The 16633-nt window shown below is 39.2% G+C and overlaps 1 protein-coding gene across 2 annotated transcripts in view; it reads left to right on the plus strand.

Moving 5' to 3' along the window:
• Positions 1-386: 386 nt before the first annotated feature.
• The window catches only part of LOC124621876 (CRAL-TRIO domain-containing protein C3H8.02), a 69425-nt gene continuing 53178 nt past the window's right edge, over positions 387-16633 (plus strand). Inside the window, exons 1-2 of one of the 2 annotated variants that reach the window (XM_047147342.1) lie at positions 387-562; positions 651-849. In XM_047147342.1, coding sequence (XP_047003298.1) covers positions 688-849 — 162 coding nt within the window. In that variant the 5' untranslated portion in view covers positions 387-562; positions 651-687. The remainder of the gene's footprint in view (positions 563-650; positions 850-16633) is intronic. The other variant, XM_047147341.1, reaches the window with a different exon arrangement.

The raw sequence follows: 16633 nt of genomic DNA on the forward strand, positions 1-16633 counted from the left end.
TTAGACGTCTTTTGGCACTGGAGAACACAAACACGGCAAATTCACCATCCGAGAATTTAAATATTGTGATGGTGCTTTGAAATTCAGCCACGAGGTGGTAGCTGAACGACGCTAACCGGTGATAGGGGAACAAAAGTGGCTTCACAAAGCGATTTTAGATTTGGCTGAAAGTGAAGGTATTCGAGGAGCGCCAGAGTTTTTCGACACGCACCTTCGGTAACGCCATTAGAGTAGCGGCCAAGTGGCGTCACATTTGTTGCAAGTGTTAACTCAACTTCTGGTGCACAATAAAAATGTTAAACCAGTTTAAAAATATTGTTTCTAACTGAAATATCTTTAGTACATATCTTTGTAATTTTCGAACTTCGTCAGCAAATGTCGAAACTCTTTGGTTCAGCTGGCTGTCACCGTAGTGGAAGTGGGTTGTTTTGGTGTAGTGTAAACCGGCTCTGTACTGTGTAGTAAAGACGGTGGCAGAATGTTTAGTGGTACATAAAACCAAATGAAATGTGTATAAAAGACGCGTAATTCTTTTTGGCCACCTGCCGTCGTATTCTTTTAGGTATATCATTAGTGTCGTAGATTTGTTTATTATGTAAGTGACAATGACATATGTTGACCTACTGCAAAGTGACAGTGTTTGTTGACAGCATTTGTTATGATTCAGTGACTGCTCCTTTTGGAAAAATGTCGGAAACCAACCCAGGGAACCCGGTAGCGGAAGAAGATGTACAGGAGCTTAGAGCCAGAATGAAACTAATTGCTGATGCGGACCCATCTCAGTACCATAATTCCTTTTCACTGATGAGATATCTTCGAGCTTTCAAAACTGTTGACGCAGCCTTTCAGGTATAGAATTTTGAGTCGTTTTTTGACAGCTGTGATAACTGCCATTGCTTAATTACAGTGTCACTTTGCTCTAGAATGATGATGGTTCCCCTTGCCGAGACTTTGTTGACAGACCTGTGTTACTTTTAAATGGTATTTTATGTTTGTAGATGTAGTTATTAGTAAAGAAATTAGGCTATAACATGTGTTACATCAAAACCAGAAACTATCATGAAATTAGAATACACCTTGTGTGTTACTGATGTTAGAAAGACCAGAGGACTATTGGCTTTTAAATGATGAAATATTGTCATTTGGGATTTTCTGTGACTTATGCAAGGCTTTGATTATGTCGGAATTCAGTTAGGCTGTTCGGGTAATGTTGTGTTGTTGTCTTCAGCCCGAAGATTGGTTGGATGTAGCCTTCCATGCTACTCCGAATTACTACTGCAACTTCCATCATTCTGAATATCCTTACCGTATTCATCTCTTGGTCTCCATCGACAATTTTTACCCCACACACTTCCCTTCAGTACTAAATTCTGATCCCCTGATGCCTCGGAATGTTTCCTATCAACTAATCCCTTCTTCTAGTCAGGTGGTGCCACAAATTTTTCTTCCTAGCTCTATTCAGTACATCTTCATTAGTTATATGATCTACCCATCTAAACTTCAGCATTTTTCTGTAGCACCACTTTTCAAAAGCTTCTAGTCTACTCTTGTCCAATCTGTTTATCATCCATGTTTCACTTTCGTACATGGCTACACTCTATACAAATACTTTTTATTTTATATCCTCTCTACTTCAGCTATCATAAGTCATTTTACTGCCCTGAGTAACAAAACTCATCTACTGTTTCAAGTGTCTTCTTTCCCAATTTAATTCCCTCAGCATCACCTGATTTAATTTGACTACATTCTGTTCTCTTTGTTTTGCTTTTGGTGTTTTTCATCTTATATCCTCCTTTCAAGACCTCATCTGGCTGCCCTCCCGAGTCCTTTGCTGTCTCTGATAGGATTACAATGTCATTGACATTCCTCAAAGTTTTTATTGCTTCTCCATGAAATTGAATTCCTACTCCAAATTTTTCTTTGGTTTCCTTTACTGCTTGCCAAAGGCTGTAATCCCTGTCTCACTCCCTTCTCAACCACTGCTTCTCTTTCATACACCTCAACTCATAACTGCCGTCTTTTTTCTGTACAAGGGTAAATAGCCTTTTGCTCCTGGTATTTTACGCCTACTGCCATCAGAATTTCAAAGAGAATATTCCAGTCAACATTGTGAAAAGCCTTCTCTAAGTATGCAAATTTTATGCACATAGGTTTGCCTTTCCTTAACCTATCTTCTAAGATAAGTCATAGGGTCAATGTTGCCTCTTGTGTTCCCACATTTCTCCAGAATCCAAACTGATCTTCCCCGAGGTCAGCTGCTACCAGGTTTTGACTATTCTGTGAAGCATTCATGTAAGTATTTTGCAGCCAAGCCTTATTAAACCGATTCACACCTTTCAGCACCTGTTATCTTTAGAATTGGATATACTACATGTTTCTTAAAGTTGAAGGGTATTTCACCTTTCTCATACATCTTGCACACCAGATGCAAGAGTTTTGTCATGAGTGGCTTTCCCAAGGCTATCAGAAGTTCTGATCGAATGTTGTCTGCTCCCTGAGCTTTGTTATAACTTAGGACATTCAGTGCTCTGTCAGATTCTTCTCACAATACTGTATCTTCCATCTCATCTTCGTCTATGTCCTCTTTTATGTATCTTCCCATAGTGAAATATACTTCTAAATCCTTACATTTGTTCTATAGCCATTCCTGCTAACCCATTTTGCACTTCCTGCCAATCTCATTTTTTAACATTTACATCCCCCTTTGCCTGCTTCATTTGCTGCATTTTTATATTTTCTCCTTTCATCGGTTAAATTCATTATCCCCTGTTAATCCAACAGTTTCTACTAGGCCTTGTCTTTTTATCTGTTTGACCCTCTGTTGCTTACACTATTTTATCCCTTGTGTTCGAGTAATATGAATAGTCAAGTAAGGTCACAACATCCTCTGTATCAAGAAAAATGAATCGACAGTCTGCAGGGTTCGATCATGAACTATTCTTCTGTGATAACAATCTACCTTTTTATACCATTCAGCAACTAGGATTGGTTCTTCATACAGGTGATAGTCATTATTTTTAAACAAAGTGAAAAAACCTCTGTGGTCAAAGCAGTGAATGATATTTTTGCTAGTTCTTTAGTGGTCTGCATGAAAGAAATAGCTGTCAACTTTAGAATAAAAAAACTAGCTCATCCAGTTTTGTGTTTTCATAAGTATCTCACCTCATATTATCATGATTTATCAACAATAAATAATACACAGCATGGTGGACATTTTGATGTAAATTTAAACTGAAAAAACAGTATGCCAGACTTGCTAACACATGTAAATATAGCTTCTTTTGCCATTATAACAACTGGCAATTTTGGGAACACAGAATTAAGTGCGTTAACATTCAGGTGGTGTCACACAAGATATTATCTTGTGGTAACTGCTCACTTAGGCAAAAGTAATCACTGAATGAAGTAAATTAGTTTTTATTAGTTGATTAGCAGAAGTGGCCACACATTCCAGATTAGAGTAAACGGTATGGCTACCAGTGTCGCACTAGACCAACTCAAGCTCGTATTTTTTGACACATTGGATCCAGGAAGGACTGCAGGAAGTGAATGAGAAGATACGAATATGGCACCAGAAAATGTCCTAGTACCCCACAGCCAACATGAGACAGTACGGATGCCTGGTGCCAGGGAGAAGAATATGACACAGAAGACTGGTATCTCATATCCTGCTTGAACCACTGGCACAATGCCAGTTTTCAAGAAACCAGTGGTAACATGTGCAGGGCGGGGTGTAAAATTTAATCTCCGATATTGTTAACACTAGAGGGGAGGAGTTAGTCATGTAGCATCGCATTCTGTCCCCGCAAATTCGAGTGTACAGTGCTGTATAAACACTCCATGTGGCTAGGGTTTGTTATTGTGTTACTCTTTGATGTGAGTGCTATAGATGATTCTGTGCCGCTCGTAACAGTTAATTGTTCGTTTTTCCACACTTCCGAGCTATCCTGTATAGATGTATTTTATGTGGAAATAAATGTCCAGTTCTACCAGATACCACAAGTCAAGATACAGAATATAAATGTCGTGCAACAACTCAGCAGTAAGAACGAACTTTACAAACAATGATGGGTTCTACAGTATTTTTGACTTTGTCATCTTAAATTAAAATACATACTGTTATGGACAGTTAACAGCAATTTCCAATATCATACAAAAAGATTTTATTTATTATTGCAAAAGAATTCTTCCATAGTGTAAAATTGGATGTCAAGCAGGTTCTTCTTTAAATTACAATCTGGAGTGACTGCTCGCACTCCTTGCACCATTCCACTATGCGTAGGCTCAAAAAGAAAAATTGTGACATACTTTTTCATTGATGCCCGACTATTATTGAAAAAACAGAAATACGGAAGCGTCCGATCCTGCCCGTCTGCTTTGACCCTTGACGTCACAAATATGGCGGAAATGACCATAAACCACGTTCCAATATGGCGCATATAAAGTCGTTACGTACATATTATGAGGACGAAAATACATCGAAAAACAAACACACACACATTCCACAAAAAGGCTAATGATACTAACGGAACAAGTGCGGGAAATAGGTGGTTTTTGGGTGGGGACAAGCTAAATATAAACAATTTAGACACCCACCCTCGTACAAAACCATGCAAAACGACGAAGAAAAACCGACATCACAAAACTCCCCAAATACCACTAAACACAATATCATCTGGAATCGGACACTTCCCTTGACCTTTACAGCTCAACAGCAGCTTCCGATCCCATAAATTAGGACTGAACCCTTCCCTTGACCTATATAGCTCAAAAACACCTCCCGATACCAATACCAACACTCACAGCCACACATTGAGATCGAACACTTCCCTTGACCCGTTATCCTTACAGCTCCACATACAGCCTTCCCTGGTCCGAGATGCCGGAACTTTAAGTAAGCCTCACTTCTTCACAACATACTGAACACTTCACGACTTCATGCAAAAATCCGAATAGTTGAAGAAATTTTATTAGAGACAACGCACTGTCCCCCATCATAGCTGACAACCGAAAACTGTTGACCCTGTCAGTCATATCCATACCTACCAAAGACATAAAAAAAACAATTTAACAAAATTCACACTCGCAAACTAAACCAAAAACATCATCTAACACACCACCAGAGAGCACCACCGATCGCATCAAAATGACACCTACAAACACGCCACTCTCACAAACTAAATTCCGCACCGTCGTGACGTCACACACCACAACAGCCTTACGTCGCGGGGCAAAGCAGACGCGTGGCATCGGACGCATCGGTTGACCCCTGAACATACCACCAGAGAGCACAACAAACCACAACACGATGACATCTACAAACACGCCACACTCACAAACCAAACTCCGTGCCGTCATGACGTCACACACAACAACACCCTTACGTCACGGGTCAAAGCCGACGCGTGGGATTGGACGCTTCTGTCGACCCGAAAAAACTGTTTGTGACGAAACCCTCCCAGAACTCAAGCGACACCTTGCTGTTTCACCAATTAGGTCTATAAGATACAGATAGCAATGTGAACAGATTACAAGATGGAATTGCTGACAAGTTCCTACCGTCAGGAGGCGAAATACGTAGTACTGCCGGTAAACTTGTATAAAGGTAAAACGGACACTCTACAGTACCTCACACTTGGAACTATTAGTTCTTTCGTGGAGGAGGAGAGGGATGGTTTGAAAAGTAAGTGCAGGTCACTCGGTTGCCAGGGTGATAGAGACCCACCTCTTCTCAATTGAATTTTCAGTTGATACAGATAGTAATGTGAGAAGACCAATCAGAAAATAATAATCAAAAATAAAGCAGCATGTTAAAGGTAAAAGAGAGTTGGATTGTCTGGGGCATTCATACAAATTGTGTATGGAATAAATATTTATCTGTGGATAAAGTACATTATTTCAAAAGTAATTACAAAAACCGTTAAACATTTATTCCACCGTGAGATAAAATGGATCAGTGCCTTCATCGAAAAATGTTTGTAGTTGCATACAGAACCATGATCATACTCAGGCATGCACCTCTTCATTGGAAGCAAATTGATGGCCAGAGATGTTTTCCTTCAGGGCTCCAAAAGTATGGAAATTGAATGGAGACAGATTGGGACAGTATGAAAAACGTGTAAGAGCTTCCCAGCAAAACTTCTGCAGTGTAGTTGAAACAACTTTAGTAAGGTGGTGGTGGGGGGGGGGGGGGGGGGGGGACTATTCTACATCAGAATGATGCTGTCTGTAAACATTCATGGGCTTTTGTACTTGATGAAGTGTTTCAGTTTTTGCAAAGTGTCCATGTGCTGCTGTTCTCTGATTGTGGTGCTGTGCTCCAGGAAGTGAATGAGCAACGGGCCCATGCCTTCAAATAAAAAGGTCACCATTACTTTTCTGTAGTCGGTGTGCCTGTTGTTTTGACTATGATATGGTTCTTATTGCTCCTCATGCGTGTTCTGTATTATTGGAACCCGAAGAAAGACTTTCATGGCTGTCAATTTGCTTCAGATGAAGAGGTGCACACTTGGGTACAGTTGTGGTTCCGTAGCAACCACAAACATTTTTCTGTAGATGCATAGACCATCTTTTCTTGCAGTGAGATAAATGTATTAACAGTTGTGACAATTCCTTTTCAAATTATAAATGGTTTACTGTCCCCCCTCGGTAGCTGAGTGGTCAGTGCGACAATGTCAGTCCTAAGGGCCTGGGTTTGACTCCCAGCTGGGCCGGAGATTTTCTCTACTCAGGGATTGGGTATTGTGTTGTCCTAATCATCATAAATTCATCCCCATTGACGTGCAAGTTGCCGAATTGGCGACAAATCGAAAGACTTGAACCTGGCGAACGGTTTTCCCGACAGGAGGCCCTAGTCACACGACATTCATTTTAATGATTTACTTACTCTTTGTCCATCTGTCTTGTTTTCATTTAACTGCTTTTATACACTTGGAATTATGTCAGATTGCACAAAACCATATCTTCCCCCATTCCATTCCATAGAAACTCCATAAAAACCATCTAGTTTACCAACATTTTGTGTCTGGATTAATCAAAGTATTCAATGAAACGTCCAAACAGTTCTTCAACTATCTGAAGGCGATGTTTTCATGACAAAGAGCATAACCCTCTAAAATGAATTTTCACTTTGCAACATAATGTGTATTGATCAGAAACTTCCTGGCATATTAAAACGCTGGACTCGACTGCAACTCAAATTAGCAACAGGGTTTGGCTTCTGGCCCAGTGTACAGTTTTAATCTGCCAGGAAATTTCAGCTTGATCCTTTGTCGTCCAAAGACAAGTACAGCAAGAAGCCCTACGTGTCAAGTTCTTTGTCATCCAGATGCATAGTTGCATTCAATACTGTCCTACAGAATAATTTTCTGTAACTCTTGCAGAAGGGGGGGGGGGGGGCAGGGAGTTCTGCACAAATGGTGCAGTAAGAATATTTGTCAAGTTCATTACCAGCCATCTTGCAGAAGCCTCTTTAGAGGCTCTGGTGTTCCTACACTTACATCCAAGTAGTGTCGTATTTAACAGTAAGTGTCAATTTAGCACCATAAAATTCGCAAGCATGATACCAGAGCTAAAAACAGTTACCATGTACAGCATACATTTTTATCTAGGTTTTGGAACGGAGCTTTATATTCTGTTGCGAAAATTTAAACATCAGGCAAGAAATAGAAAATCTGTAGATATTCACTAAGTAAAAGAGTGCCTTGTTCACTCATCCCTGTATTTTGAATCAAGGATGTAAATTGCATCTTACTCTAATGTTTGTATTAAATAGGCTTTGACTTTGGTGACATATAGAGAGCCGACAGTGTTCTTTGTAGTGTTACGTAAAAGCTTTGCTTGAAGTTTAGATAAGAGGAGCAGAAAGAGGAGTGACCTTTCAAACCAGCTCTCTCTCTCTCTCTCTCTCTCTCTCTCTCTCTCTCTCTCTCCGTTTCTGTCTTAGTCATAATGTAAGCATATCATGTGTGAATGAATTTGTTTTTGAAGACTCTTTTTACTGATGAGTAATAGTGTCCAGTAGATTGTATAGACAATCATCTAGAACTTTTATCTGCTACCTGCTTTTCTGCAGTTGTAATAAAAGCCAGTCAAGAACTGTGGGATGACATCATTGATGGAGAACAGAGTCCCAGTTGTGGCTAGCAGTCTGTTGCCACTTAAGTTATATTTTCCACCTGTACTGTCCATTACATTCAGGTCTTTATACTGTTATCCATCATTACTGGAAAAGCTACAAAATTCTTAATCGACTTGAGTCTGACAGAGTGCCTGTTAACGTAATTGCCTTACTTGCTGAGACACTGGACTACTTTCATTTGGGAGCGGAAAGGCCGAAATCAATGACGAAAACCCTCGGAGTTAAATTTTTCATGATTCCGCTCGCTCACTGAGAGGAAGAGCCGCGACATTTTCTTTGAAAGAAGAATGCAGCCAGTTTCCTGTTCATAGGTTGGTTGTTTGCAAATCATTAATAGTGATATTGCATATGTGTGCTTAACAGGACAATAAACTGTAATTAACAGTTAACAGAGAGATTAAAGAAGGTTAACAGTTTCCATCACAGCATTTGGCCACACAGTTTTCAAATAGCATGCATTACAGTCTAAAAGTGTATTGTGGAAGGACACAGGACAGTCATAACTGTGTTATTTAAATAGTCTGCTACTGTACATTTTATATTATTTAAAAGGCATGCTTTAACTTATGTTTTAATTTGTGGATTTTAATTCTCTCTTTCATTTATTTGATGTACTTTAGATTGTTTCCCTGGTAGAAAAAAGTTTTTGAGGGTGTTTTTTTTTTTTTTTTTTTTTTTTTTTTTTTTTTTTTTCCTCAATATGCGAAGGTTAAGTCTGGCTCTTGTTTCATGATCATGAACAGTGGTATTGATGTAATAATTACTAATTTTTTATTAATGTATGTAATGGATTGTTAGGTGTCCTCAGAGCTACACAAATTCTTAAATAGATTTCTACTATGAGCTCGATTATTTTTCTGCTTATTATGTTTGTTGGACTTTTGTGTATTATGAATATTGTGTACTTTATCATAAAAAATTAACATACCAAAGGGCTGATTGTACATAGAAATAGTATGCAACTGTGAAGCACTGACTGTTATATAGTAATGATAGGACTGTGGGGGCATAACATGTTGATAACATTCTCTTTCCTAGTATACTTCTGTACTAATATCACTTCAAATACATTACATCTACATCTATATTCTGCAAAACACTGTGAGGGGCCTGGCAGAGGGGACATCCCATTGTACCAGTTAGGGTTCTTCCTGTTCCATTCAAGTGTTTGAATGCCTCTGTGCATGCAGTAATTATTCTAGTCTTATCCTCATGATCCCTGTGTTAGCGATATGTAAGGAGTTGTAGTATATCCATAGAGTAACTGTTTAAAGCCAGTTTCTGGAACTTTGTTAGTAGACTTTCTTGAGATAATTTACACCTGTCTTCAATAATTCTCCAGTTCTGTTCCTTCAGTGTCACTGTGACACTCTACCATGGATTAAACAAACCTGTGACCATTCGTGCTGTCTTTGTCTGTGTACATTCAGTATCCCGTTAGTCCTATCTTATATGAATCCCACACATGTGAGCAATATTCTATAACCTGTCACACAAGTGATTTGTAAGCAATCTCTTTTGTAGATTGATTCCATTTCCCTAATAATGTACCAATAAACTGAAGGCTACCACCTGCTTTACCCACAACTGAACCTATGTGCTCATTCCATTTCATATCCATACAAAGTGTTATACCAAGGTTTATGTTTGAGTTGGCAGATTCCAGCAGTGGCTCATTGATATTATTGTCACAGGATACTATGTTTTATCATTTTGTGCAGTGCAAAATTTTACATTTCTGAACATTTAAAGTAAGTGGCCAATGTCTGCACCACATTGAAATCTTACCGAGATGTGTCTGAATATTTATGCAGCTTCTCTCAGATAGTACTTCATCACAGAGATAATTGCATCATCTGCAAAAAGTCTGAGGTTACTATTAATATTGTCTGCAAGATCATGAACATACAAAATAATCAGTGAGGGATCCAACACACATCCCTAGAGCACACCTGAAGTTACTTCTTCATCTGACAATGACTCTCCATCCAAGATAACATGCTGTGTCCTCCCTACCAAAAGTCTTCAATCCGGTCACAAATTTCACTTGATACCCCATATGATCGTACTTTGGACAAAAGGTGTGGTACTGAGTCAAACGCTTTTCAGAAGTCAAGAAACAGTGCATCTAAGAGTGCCTGGTTGCCTTGATCCAAAGCTTTCAGTATGTCATGTGAGGAAAGGCAAGTAGAGTTTCACATGACCTGTGATTTTGAAATCCATGCTGGTTGGCATTGAGGAGGCCATTCTGTTCAAGTTACCTGTTTATGTTTGAGCCCAGAATATGTTTTAAGATTCTACAATGAATCCATGTCAAGGATATTGGACGCTAGTTTTGTGGATCACTTTTACTATCCTTCTTGTAGATAGGTGTGACCTGTGCCTTTTTTCAAGAACTGGGCACAGTTCTTTGTCCAAGGGATCTACGCTAGATTATAGTTAGAAGAGGGGCTAACTAAGTTGCAAATTTAGTATGGAATCTGACAGGGATTCCATTGGGACATGGAGCTTTGTCCAATTTTAACGATTTCAGCTTTTTTTCAACACCACTGACATTAATGCTTATCTCATTCATCTTTTCAGTGGTACGAGGATTATATTGGGGCAATTCTCTTGGGTTTTCCAATGTAAAGCAACATTTAAAAATGGAATTAAGCATTTCAGCTTTGTTGCTATCCTCAGTTTCAGTTCTTGTCCCATTCGCTAGGGAATGAACACTAACTTTGGTTTTGACATATGACCAAAATTTATTTGGATTTTGTGAAATGTCATTTATCAGTATTCTTCTACGGTAGTCATTGAAGGCATCACGCATTGCTCTCTTGAAAGCCAAACACATTTCATTCATCTCTCTCGCTATAGCCCTACACATTGTTTTACACCTATAATGCAGTAATCTCTGTTTCTTTAGAAGTTTCTTTACAGTGACTGAGCACCATATAAGTTCCCTCCCTTTATAAACTGTTCTACTGGGTACATATCTATCCAGTGCGTGGTCATCTATTCTTTTACACTTGATCCAGAGTTCATGTACATGCTCCTGACCTGTGCTGAAAGATTGAAGTTCCTCATGGATGAGATATGACATTAAATACACATACCTAACAATTTTACATTTGTTACACTCCTATGGAATTATCATGTACATGTAACATGACAGTTTTACACTTACAAAGACTACCAAGCGAGGTGGCACAGTGGTTAGCACACTGGATTCGCATTCGGGAGGACGACGATTCAAACCTGTGTCCGGCCATCCTTACTTAGGTTTTTTGTGATTTCCCTAAATTACTTCAGACAAATTCTGGGGTGGTTCCTTTAAAAGGGCTCAGCCTGCTTACTTCCCTATCCTTTCCTAATCTGATGGGACCGATGACCTCACTGTTTGGTCCCCTGCCCCAAATCAATCGTCCAACCAACTTCCAAAGACTGGTGTATCAATCTGCAATAGGGTTCGCATTGAAAACTATAAACAAAAGTTAAACAGGCCTGTCTTTCACAATTTAATCTTTTTGTGTAATTTGGTTAAGGAAAATGAACAGTATTATACACAAATTACTAAGTGCCCCTCAGTAACTACCATTGTAACACATTCCAAAGAACAACACAGTTTGGAGTACCATTAAGTTACATCAGTCTCAGTGAAGATGCTAACAATCCCAAATCTACAGTTAATGCCTCCTGTTTGTTTATTTGTGTGACGGTAAGACAAGGCGTCATAAATTGGGCCTTCAACCAACAAATGGGATAAAGATTGTGGAGCCATTCCTTTTCCATAAATTCATTGAACTCCTCAATATTTTAAGATGGACAAACATGGGACGAAGAAAACTTTGTCTCTCAGCTGCTCTCCTTGGCTGTTGTCAAGTGAGTGAAACTCCCTGGTGGATTAAAACTATGCAACTGTGCTGGAATGTGATTCAGGCATGGTACTTTTGCCTTTCGCAGATAAGTACTCTACTGACTGAGCTATAACTTAGTAGAGTTACTTGCCTACGAAAGGCAAATGTGCCAGCTTCAGGTCCTGGTGTGGAACACAGTTTTAATCTGCCAGGTAGATAAAATCAGTGCACACTCAGCTGCCAAGTGAAAATTCTTTCTGGAGTCAAGAGAATGTTTTGGAAAAGTTTTCATCAAGATTCTTGTCAACTTCATTTTGATATGTCATGTTCTAAACGCAGTCACAGTAATGTGCATTAACAGTTGTAAACATTGTCCCACCAGGCTTTCAGATACTAAGCATGTAGGGGTAACACATGCAGCAACGAATACACACGTGCAATAATTGCCGTCAAGTGCAATGCCATCATGTGGTCTTCATAGGGGTGAATTTGTTTGGTACAGTGGTGGCTCATCAACTGACCAAACAGTATCATTTTTTGCAAAAGATAATGGAAGCTGTTGAGCAAAAAAGTTGTGTGCCTACCCAGACCTGTCTCAGGCTGTTGACTATGCGGTGTTGCTACCTTCAATTAAAACATTATTGACATCAAGGATTGAGAATTCTTAGTTTGTTTTACTCTTTCGCATAACTAGAAACTAGTTCTGCTTCTTCTCCAGACTTACTGAAGTGTGTGTATATCTCATCTCGGGAACTTCTGTGGTGTCACTTGAAGCCTTCCTCAAAGTTGCGATCAGAATTGACACTCTCTGAGTGAAGTGCATCACACAGTACAAATTATGTGACATATTTATCTGAAGATTTACTGAGAAATATGTATTGTTGGACCTGGCTAATCCTTAGCCCTGCTACACTACTAAATCAATCTCGGTTTGACTTGCGACACTGAGTAGAATCGTCGCTACTCTTATACCAATCGTAAATGCTCAGTAGCTATCCAACGTCTCTCAAAAGTTTCTCAGATTTGACCAATATATGGGAAAACAAACACTCTGAACAGTCGCTATATGGTCTCCAGCTGGTTGCTAATAACTCCTGTGGATGATCTCCTCCATAAACAAAACAGGATACCAAGCTAAAAACAGAAGCGCGCGCGCGCGCACACACACACACACACACACACACACACACACACACACACACACACACACACACACCATTTCAATCATTATAGTAATTAAACATGCAACACACGACTGTACTGAATGACAGTAAAGATAACTTCACAATCTATACCTCCAATCAGTGGGAATGGTAATATCAGAACATTACACTTCAAGTTTCCATGGGAATAAAGGGATTCATTATCTTCTATTAGACGTGGCTATGTCTGCATGGTTCATTAAATTGCACCTCCAACTACCTATTGATCTATACCCTGCAATGTGTTCTCCTCCTATTCACTACTGCTATACACCACTAGAAAACAAGCAAAGGACAAAGCCAAATTGTACACTTATACACACTATCAAAATTGCAAACTCTTTCACAGCTTTCCGAACAGGCGGATCATGGTGGATCACTCACTTCCTCCTCGACACTCGACGGTCTTGAAACATTACCTCCGCCTCAGAGAGCCCATGACTCCTTTCCCGCATTCCTAAGGGTTGCTGATGATCTTCAGAAGTACACTCTGTTACACCTCCTCTTCCCAGAGGGCACAAGACTTTCCTCCTACACCCTGCAGGGGCAGTCGAAAGCCTATCGGTTTTGCAAGCTCCGAAGCTTATGTGGAAAAGTGTTGTAATGTCCAGGCATTTTTGCCAACTGTCCTGCTGACTGCGATGTATGCACTTCAGTTGGCCAATTTCTGCTCCCACTAACAGAACATCTCTATAGGGTGCTGCTTCCTGCCAGTACTTTTCGAAGGTTTCCTTATGATGTGTCCTGGAGAACACCTCTCACCGTGGAAACCTCACAGCCCACCTGCTGGGCCCCAACCACAGACTGCTCAGAAGGACTATAGAAATCCTGGTCCCCAGCTCTTAGCTGGGTGATGCCACCAACCCCCAGACACCAGAAACCAGTCATGAGATGTGGCTGGCAATATTTTGATACTTGCCTGGCAATATTATATGCTACTCACCTTTAACAGCTAACTTAAAACTATTTTGTTAGCAGATGACACACATGTAATTGTTACTGATCAGCTCAGGAACTGGACAATATGGCAAATTGTTGAAAGCGTGTCATAACCTGTGTATAACTGTTGAGGGTTTTATTTTGTTATCGCAGTTTTGACATTTATGCTATTATTGGTGCTTGATTTGCAGGTGTCTTCAACCTGTTTGTGAGAAGTTTATAGCAAATTGAATTCTGTGGAGAAGTTAATAGACTGTATGTTGACTGCTATACAAGACAGAGTACCCAGTTTATGGCACTCCCCCGTATTATCACCAATGTACGGAATAATATTGTGGGACAACACGGTCCGTTTTACACAGCTGACACACTGTAGTAACTTGTGTAGGTCTCAGTTTAACAATGTGGTCATTGTTACACAGATGACATCTTCTTAATCTTGGAGTTTGTTCTTAAAGTTGATAATGTGTTTAGTAAACATGGGACAGAGAAATGCTGTTTACTTTCTGCCCACATTCTTAGCTGTTGTTAAAAAAGTGTTCTGCACTGTGCAATACATTTGTTTACTATCTTCTGCAAAAGTTGCAGACCACTAATGATGTACTTCAAATGTGAGGATATTCTTGTAGCAAACTCTTTTTGGGAAATTATTTACTGAAAACCAATGAATGTTTCACACTTGCTAGAATGTCTTATGAGTTACAAATTTTTTTTGGGAAGGGCAGAGGTTACATTATCTAGCCATTCCACAAATTTCAGGTGAATAAGCAACTCTTTCATCAATTGGATTTGCAGCTCCTTGTGTTTACCATGTTTGCACTTAAAATTGTAGAATGTAAGGTCTGCCAGTAATGCAAAACACCGTTTTTTCCAAGTTCCCAAACGTGTGTCAGCACCACTGTGCCATCACCAGTAAGTTTCCGTTTTATTTAATCCGTAATGTGAACATTTTTACTAAATGATTACAAAAATTATGTGGATATTTAGTTAAAAACAATAATTTGTTTCTTTTTGTTAATACCTTTACACTTGGTGTGCTTGATTTTTCAGGGTCACTTGTGTATTATTTATTACAGGTAGTTTGTCATCTGCAACCAAACGATGTTGATGAGAAATTTTATTGGGAATTAACCTGTCATCTAAATGTTATTTAGTTTTTCGCAATATTTCCTACCTATATTCGTTTTTACTTACGTTTCCGCATGGCAAGCCCTTTAATTCTCAACATCGTTATGAGGTGTTGTGGTGTACTCGTAAATATAACATGTATTTTCACAAATAAGTTCATAAAAGCACTTTGCACTTCACCAAAACACAGTGTAATTGTGGTTGTTGTGTGTTCCAGCCTAGTCACTGTTCATTTGTTCACCAGTGGCTTCAGTGCCAAATTATAATTTTGTTCACATTTTTCTGTGTGTGTGTGTGTGTGTGTGTGTGTGTGTGTGTAGACTTTATTTGTTTGTATGGTCTTTTTCGTAATGTTCCTTTAATGTGTTAAATAGTGTGCCCTTGCAGAGTGGTAATGTATACATTTATGACCTGTTTCCCTTCTGCTGTTGCCTTCTGTATGTGGAAGTTTTTCTCAATGGTCAGTTTGCTATATAGGCTGTGGCTGAGTTTTAGTATTCTCAAGTGTGTTTCTATTGTCGTTGGGTGGTGATTGTGGGCTGTAAGGTGGCCAGCCACTCTTTCTCTGCCCGTTATTGTATGTTTATTAATGTTGTCTTTTTCAGTGCTGTATCCTTAGCAATTCTACGTTTTAGTATTGTTTTGTATTATTTCAATAAGTTCTGTGTGTGTGTGTGTGTGTGTGTGTGTGTGTGTGTGTGTGTGTGTGTGTGTCAAGGAATTCGTATCTTGCATTAAGAAAATCTTGGAAAAAAGCTGTAGCCAAAACAATGAAGTTAAATACAAATTAAACAAATTCATTTACCATCTTCCCCCATCATCACTACATCATGTAATCGGTTAAAGCAGCGCACGTGCCCTCTAGCTTGTCAAAGGATATATTCTGGAAGCTAGCAAGTTTTCTTTCTCTTTTGTTTGTACCTGTTGATGACTCAAAGCCTCTGCTATTCATGAAGTTCATCTTGCTGTTGTGTACCTGATAGTTCTTTTGCTTTTCTTGCAGCTGAAGAATCATCTGGCAAAACATGTAAGAATCTATACATAGTCCGAAAATTATTGCCCATAAACACTGCTGCTTTAACCGATTACATGATGTAGTGATGATGGGGGAAGATGGTAAATGAATTTGTTTAATTTGTATTTAACTTCATTGTTTTGGCTACAGCTTTATCCAAGATTTTCTTAATGCAAGGTACGAATTCCTTGACATATGGGTATTCCTTTTTTAGTACCTCACAAGTATGATAAATGATGTACGCAATGCAGGTCACATGCCATAACTTACAGAATATTGATTTATTGGAAAATGCAAACAACATGCAAGAAGTGAAAGCTGCAAGCACCCTCCATGCTCGTTCATATTTTACTGCATCAGATCACAA

This window comes from Schistocerca americana, chromosome 7 (genome assembly GCF_021461395.2).
Source record: "Schistocerca americana isolate TAMUIC-IGC-003095 chromosome 7, iqSchAmer2.1, whole genome shotgun sequence".
Lineage (NCBI taxonomy): Eukaryota > Metazoa > Arthropoda > Insecta > Orthoptera > Acrididae > Schistocerca > Schistocerca americana.